Here is a 7,148-nt window from a genome sequence, read left to right on the forward strand (position 1 = left end):
GGACTCACCATCTTACGTGACAAATACACCTCTCGCTATCGTGGACTGAAGCACATAGTTTGATCTTTCAGACACATTATTAGCGCTGCGTGACGTAGCGGGGAGCAGAGGCTTACCATCACTGTGCAACATGCAGATAATTTCATTCACCGACATCTTTCTTATGTATGACAGGGGAGCTTGTTTCCTAGGTCGTCTGTGCTCAGCAGGGGGGTAGAGATCAGTTTTGCGCCGTCAGCGTGCCTTAAAAAAAATGCTCCACACGACCGGGATGCTGTTACAGACGTGAACAGCAGGGGGCGCTAAGAGGGCGCAATACCTGAGATGATCCTGGAGTGATTTTAGGAGAAGTTAAGATGATACAATGTCTGTATGTTACACATTTTATTTATTTTGACACATGCAACTTTTAAATAATAAAAGGTTGGTTCTTCTAAGGTTCATTTATTTATTTCACATTCCTTCACATTTAAATTGATTAGTGCTATACACATTAATGTTTACAAATGTAAATAAACTCAATATTAAAAAACAATAACAAAAGTGCAGAAAAACATTGAACAAAAAGTATCATATTTCACAGTTTGTCATAAATGTAAGGAATTACAGTAATGCAGAAGTCAACCTTTCATGGACCTAAACATGACTTTTGTGTCCCAAAGTAAAGAAACGCTGAGCAAGAACTTAAATCATAAAAGTCAACAAAAACAAATATTATGTTTTAATGTTTAATCTTGACTCGATGTGCATTTCAAAACGACCACCTTCATGTTGTAGTAGTGCACTGTAAAGTCTCCATATGAAATCTCTGGACTTCTCTCTGGTGCCTGCAGCTCTGTCACTTCCTCTTCATGTGATCTGGTGTTAAGTGGCACCTGTCAGCCTCAGTGTCCAGGCCCACATGCATGGCATCTGTCTGAAGGACAGCGGGGGCAGGAGGACCCGCAGTCCTCCGGGCTTTACAGGCTCCCACCGCAGAGACCCGTGACCGAGGAGCTCCACCTTTTTTAGAACAAAAGCAGCACACGAACAAGGCTGACATGTTGACAGGAAAAAGGGAGGAAAAAAAGAGTTTGCTCCTCCTTGAAAGTAGAGTCAACCTCTTTTCCCAACGTACAACACAATTATTAGACATGTTAGACCAGTTTGAAGATATATTTAGCCTTTAATTAAACAGTGGCCAGTCATTTCTTTCTCTTGAACTTTAAGGAAGTTCCAGTTTTATTTATTTATGTATTCAATTCATACTTTAAAAGCTGAAACAATTAGTACACTGTCTGATAAGTGAATAAATTGTCATACAATTAAATGGCAACTATTTCATACAATGTTCTAACATTTAAATATATAATTGTTTTTGGGTTCCAGCTTCTCCAATGTGAGTTTGTGCTGCTTTTTCTAATGTTTTTTTTTAAGTAAACTATATATATAGTTCTTCACTGTTCTGAAAATATGCTTTATTGACTTACAGCAAAAAATAGGCTAGTAGTGACTATAGGTAAAAAACATTAGCATGTTGCCAAGTACATAATGGATGTAGTCGTATACCGTAAATATAGTAAATAGTAAATGACCCATTAATGTCGTCTTACCTGAGTCTTTCCGTGTGTAACAGCAGGTTCATTCAGAATCACAGATCCATCATTGGGCCACTCCAGTAAAATGGCAAAGATGCTCCCTTCCTGCGGTCTGAAGGTGTACCTGTTGATGATTTAACCCATTCAAGAACTTTCAAGATCAATATACCATTTTTTAAACTTATATACAGGCTTTCGTCTGAGCTTAAAAACTATGATTTACGAAAGTTAGGAGGTAATTTAATCAGACAAAGCTACAAGAAACATTAAACCGGACGCAAAGTCAATCCAAGACTATTTTCTGTTGTAGTGTTAAATGTAAAGTTAGCCAAGACGCAGGTGTGTAGGTGACTGGGCATCAGCTCAATTAATAGCTACGTCATCATGTATAACATCAGTCTTCATCATCACTAAAATCAAATGGTACCTTTTAACTCACTTATGAGTACCAAATGAATACTCCCTCCAGAACCTCTATAGGGAAAATTTAATTTATTCTACGGGAAGATTTAAACGATTGGTTGTTAAAATGAAATCTTCTACAAACACAAATAAAGACCCACCAGACATTGGGGGTGACGATGTCCTTCTGAGCCCGCCATGCTGTCGTGTTGTAGATGGCCTCCCCGTTGACCTTCAGCCACTGACCCATCTGCCTCAGACGCTCCTCAAAGATCGGGGCGATCCTTCCATCGTGTGTCGGACCCACGTTCATCAGCAGGTTTCCCCCGCAGGACACAGTCTCCACCAAATTCTGAAACACACACACAGATATAAAAGAGTTAAAGGTGCTGCATGTGGCTGTTTAACATAATCACATCAGTACGGGTTCCTTTTTGCACGGCACATTTTGCATTTTGGTACAACAGGTGAATCAGATATTTGAGTCTCACTGCTACGAGCTGCTCGATGGTCAGGTAGTCACTGAAAGGAGCGTTTCGTCTGAAGCCCCACGACTTTGTGTCGATGGTCATGCAGTTTTCCCATTTGTGTTTGAGCAGGTGTCCGGGCTGATAGCGATCAGCACAGGTGTAGTAACCACCGTGAGTACAGATGGAACCAGAGCCCCAGCGATCGTTTGTCACCACTGTGTCTCGTACAGGACTGTGAAGAAATACAGGTCAATGATACATCTAAATAAATATACACTTACTGTGTTAATCAATCTAGCTTCATTACCTGTCATTATAGAGCCAGGCTAAGAAACCTGTGCTGTTCCAGTACTGGTCAGGTGCGTCTCCATCCCCATCAGACCACAGCACCTCTGGTTTGTACTTGACGATGAGCTCGTAAAGCTCGGGGAGAGTTTTACTGTTGGGAAAGTAGTTTGTAGTGAAGGCGTTGGCTGCGTCCTGTTCAAAGAGCGGATTGAACCACTCGAAGAGAGAGTGGTACAGTCCTAAACGGAGGTCACTGTTAGCACGGAGGGCACTCGCCACTTCATCTACCAGATCTCTTTTTGGTCCAACATCCACTGCGTTCCAGTTCCAGGAGTTTTTTGAGCCCCACAGTGTGAAACCTGAAAATATATATAGATTTAAAAAAATCTGCATTATTAACAGGACAACACTGAAACTCTAAATATGTGGAATTATGCCCTAGTTTTATCAAACTATTGAGGTGGATTCCGTCCCATACCTTCATGGTGTTTTGTGGTCAGGACGATGTACTTTGCACCTGATGAGGTGAAGATCTCCGTCCATTCTTTAGCATCAAAGAACTCAGCAGTGAACTGTGGTGCAAAGTCTTGATACTTGAAGTTTGGAGGATAATTGCGCTCCATAAAGTCAACATATGGCTTTAGTTTTTGCTTCTGCCAATACCACCTGGAACACAAAACGGAAGCAAAACATGCTGAAGGAAGAACATGCACATATGCCACAACTTTCCCAGAACTGCCCACTTGTATGTAAAGTTGGAGTTATGTGATTATAATATGTTAATCAGTTGCTACAAATGGGGAACAAAGCTCACCAGAACCACTCGCTGCCAAAGCTGGGAACAGAGAAGACCCCCCAGTGTATGAAGATGCCAAATTTGGCCTGGTCGTACCACTCCGGCAGCGGCCTGGAGTCGATGGATTCCCAGTTTGGTTCGTATTTTGCTCTAACGGTGCCGATCAACAGCATCGATAGAAGGAAAGAAAGTGTAAATCCTCCCATTTCGAGTACAAACCGAACCAAATGTGACAGAATAAGCGTAAGAAATTAGTGGCTGTCACATGATAACGATAAGTTTACGGTACAATTGACATTAAAAGCGATATTGATGAGGCATTATAAGGAATCGTACTCTAAAATTCAATATAACGTTGTTCATTCACTTACAGCAAGAGGCAGACTCTTCGAATACTGGGAATGTTTCATTTGTTTACCTTTGTCGCATCGACGACGCTCAACCGATCAACTGCATGGAACGCCGCTCTCTCGGACAACGCTGCGTTCTAAATCTCGCGCTCCTAATAGTCTACGCATGCGCGGTCAGCTGCCCTTTCCGGAAGAGGGTAATGTTTTGGTTCTGATATCTGAACGCTAAGTTGTCCACATGCATGGCTACGTAGACTGTCACTGTCATATCTCTGCAGGGGATTTTGACAAGGTATGGTCCTTTATAAAGGAATGCAATTGAATATTATATTTCTGTTGGATGTTTTAACTTTTCCTCTGTTTGTTTTCAGGATATAGAGGAGGTGATTGAGAATTCAAAAAAGGTGAGTTTGGGTTAAGAATTTGTCCATAGCAGTGTGATAGAATAGTCGTTAACCTCTTTGCTTTATTATTCCCAAGGCTGGATTACTGGCGCTTTTAGCCGTGGCCGAGCATGCTGGAGAATTTGAAAAGATTATCGAATTGTCACAGAGGTAACTATAACTGCTGAAGTGCTGAACATTCGTTTACAATAACGTGTTAGTCGTGTCTTTGTAATGATAGTCTGTGTTTCCCTAGGTTTCCAGGATTTATTTTCCCCTGCTTAGGTGTCCATCCTGTTCAAGAAGTTTCTCCAGAGCAACAGAGGGGGGCTGCCCTGCAGGTATGGTCGAGCTTAAAGGGTCGGTCCACCCAAATTACAAAACAAAAAAACCTAAACTTAACACAAGTGTTATTTTGTAATGTGATTTTTTTTAGTTGCCACGTTATAACAAAATAATATCAGATGTGTTTTTTCTGTCTTTAATGCAGGATCTAGATGCTGCTCTACCCATAATAGAGAAATACAAAGACCATCTTGTGGCCATTGGGGAGGTAATTATTCGCTATCTCTAATGTGACTTAATTAAATGGCATTGTGCTGCCCTGGGTTTATTTAACTTTCATGTTGACAGATAACTCTTTTGCTTCTTAGGTTGGTTTGGATTTTACTCCAAGATTTGTCAGCAGTGACACTGATAAAGAGAGCCAAAGGCAGGTCCTCATTCGTCAGGCACAGATCGCCAAGGAACTGGATCTCCCACTGTGAGTCATACTGTACTGTTACAGGTTAAATTAACTCAACTGGTTAAATATGATGTCAGACTTCACCACTATGCTCAAAGTATAACAGGTTTTGCTTTATAAAAAAAAAAACATATTTCAACAAAGCTACAAGGCTAATGAAAATATATATTTCACCAATATTCACTCACAAGTATTTGAGACGAGTTTTAAAACATATGTATCACAGCATTATTGTGTCCAGTATTTGCAGTGAAATGAAACATATAATGTGTCCCTCTGCCAGATTTCCACACAGACTTCATCACACTTTTGTGTTTGTGTTTTATTTCTAGAAATGTTCATTCACGCTCTGCAGGAAGACCCACCATCCACCTCCTGAAGGAGCAAGGTAAAGTTTAGACTCTGGTTTACATGACGACAAACTGGTCATAAAGCGTTTGAGAAGTAAACCGCAGTGCCTCTTGTTCGCCACTAGGTGTCGAAAAAGCCCTGCTTCACGCTTTTGATGGCAAACCGTCGGTTGCCATGGAGGGAGTGAAGGCTGGATATTTCTTCTCTATCCCACCATCCATAATACGGAGTGAACAGGTACACCAGAGTTCATGATCAGAATGAATATACAGAGTGTCATAACTCAGCCTGTTTTATATTTCCTCCCCTCAGTAACACAAACATATTCCTATATGTCATCAATGGGTGTAAGTGGGCATAGTATTTAAAACAACTGTCCTGTTTATGTGAGCATTTACAGTTCTACAAATAAACTACTCTGATTATGTCTTAAGACACCTCTGACAATCTTTACTTTCTTATTATTGGTCGATCAAATTCAATGTTTACGATTAATGCGAGTTTCTTTGTGTGTTTTCCACCAAGAAGCAGAAACTGGTGAAACAGCTGCCGTTAGAGAACATCTGTCTAGAAACTGATTCACCTGCTCTCGGTCCAGAAAAGCAGGTAAAGTACTTTTTACATCAGATGAAAAATGTGTTTTTAAAACCAAACCAGCAGTCATTTGTGAGACATACAGCTAAAATCTGTTACATTTCTTATATGCATGTATAATTAAAACACATTAAAACTTACTTCACCCACTCATGTCTTATCCTACTTGCTGTGTGTCCCGAACGCAGGTGAGAAACGAGCCCAAAAACATCTGTGTCTCTGCTGAGTACATCAGTAAGATTAAAGGAGTGTCGCTGCAGACGGTGATGGAGGTGACGACACAGAACGCTCTCCGACTCTTCCCAAAGCTAAAGTCGGCCATCAGACCCTGATAAAGCATTACGAGTTCAAGAAATATATGCCCTGTTAACTTAATGTGGGCGTCTGATTGAACCAAGATGTCCTGAAGTGTAAATAAACAGAACACAGAGGATGAGGTCGATGTGTACTTGAGTGCTGGAAGACGTTTATTTATCTCCATTTTTTTCTTAAATAAAAGAAGGTGAAACGACAATTTAACACACAGGTTGTATATTTTTCATGTAGGTGATACATCTAAAACATCCAGCATGACATACACCACTTGTCATGTAACAAAAACAACAGCTGACATCAGTCACTCATTTTTACATTTATGTCATGTTAAAGTGAAAAATCCTCACTCGTCACTGTTTTCATTTTTAAATTACCCTTCAACAGATCCAAGCAGAGCAGTGATATCCAGCCAGTACGTACATTTCCTGATCAATTAAATTACATATTTGATTGTGTCTGTAACTATTTTGTTAAAAGGTGATTCATCATTTACTAAACATCAGCTGCTACAGCCAAACTACTGTGGCCCTGGATCACTCACAGTTCACAGCTGTATGAGGTATTGCTGCCTTCAAGTGCTCATAATAAGATCCTACTTTTGAGCTCTGATGTTGATCTTACTGTTGAATACTTTAGATGTTTTTCACTAGTGCTAACACACTGTAAACACTACGTTTGTTTTAGTTAAACAGTTAAATGTTACATGACATTTAGCTGACATAGAATGATCTCACTTCTGAGTTAGGGGCCTATTCAAAAGCTATAATAGTTACAACCCACATATGAAGTATACATTTATACATTTCCACAATTTAAACAGATTAACATAATTATGATAAATTATTATTATTATTATGCTACTTTTTTTTTCTTTTTT

The 7,148-nt window shown here is 40.0% G+C and overlaps 2 protein-coding genes across 3 annotated transcripts; one reads left to right on the top strand and one right to left on the bottom strand.

The window, feature by feature from the left end:
* Positions 1–687: 687 nt before the first annotated feature.
* On the bottom strand, positions 688–3,789 carry fuca2 (alpha-L-fucosidase 2). Its single transcript, XM_069662041.1, has 7 exons — positions 3,552–3,789; positions 3,216–3,403; positions 2,757–3,096; positions 2,471–2,681; positions 2,141–2,331; positions 1,593–1,701; positions 688–1,002 (listed from the first exon to the last, which is right to left on the bottom strand). Exons 1-7 carry the CDS (start codon positions 3,737–3,739, stop codon positions 865–867), a joined length of 1,365 nt encoding a protein of 454 aa, XP_069518142.1. The 5' UTR covers positions 3,740–3,789; the 3' UTR covers positions 688–864.
* Positions 3,790–4,085: 296 nt separating this feature from the next.
* LOC138591492 (putative deoxyribonuclease TATDN3) lies at positions 4,086–6,462 on the top strand. Of its 2 annotated transcripts, none has more exons than XM_069662109.1 (10): positions 4,086–4,175; positions 4,255–4,287; positions 4,364–4,437; positions 4,523–4,607; positions 4,757–4,819; positions 4,920–5,029; positions 5,344–5,399; positions 5,487–5,599; positions 5,888–5,968; positions 6,145–6,462. In XM_069662109.1, exons 1-10 carry the CDS (start codon positions 4,122–4,124, stop codon positions 6,286–6,288), a joined length of 813 nt encoding a protein of 270 aa, XP_069518210.1. In that variant the 5' UTR covers positions 4,086–4,121; the 3' UTR covers positions 6,289–6,462. The 2 variants fall into 2 exon arrangements, with proteins under 2 accessions (XP_069518210.1, XP_069518211.1); XM_069662110.1 differs by having other exon boundaries at positions 5,891–5,968.
* Positions 6,463–7,148: the final 686 nt, after the last annotated feature.

The sequence above is a fragment of the Semicossyphus pulcher genome, unplaced genomic scaffold, assembly GCF_022749685.1.
Source record: "Semicossyphus pulcher isolate SPU_LCO1_2020_fin unplaced genomic scaffold, fSemPul1.0.p SCAF_14, whole genome shotgun sequence".
NCBI lineage: Eukaryota > Metazoa > Chordata > Actinopteri > Labriformes > Labridae > Semicossyphus > Semicossyphus pulcher.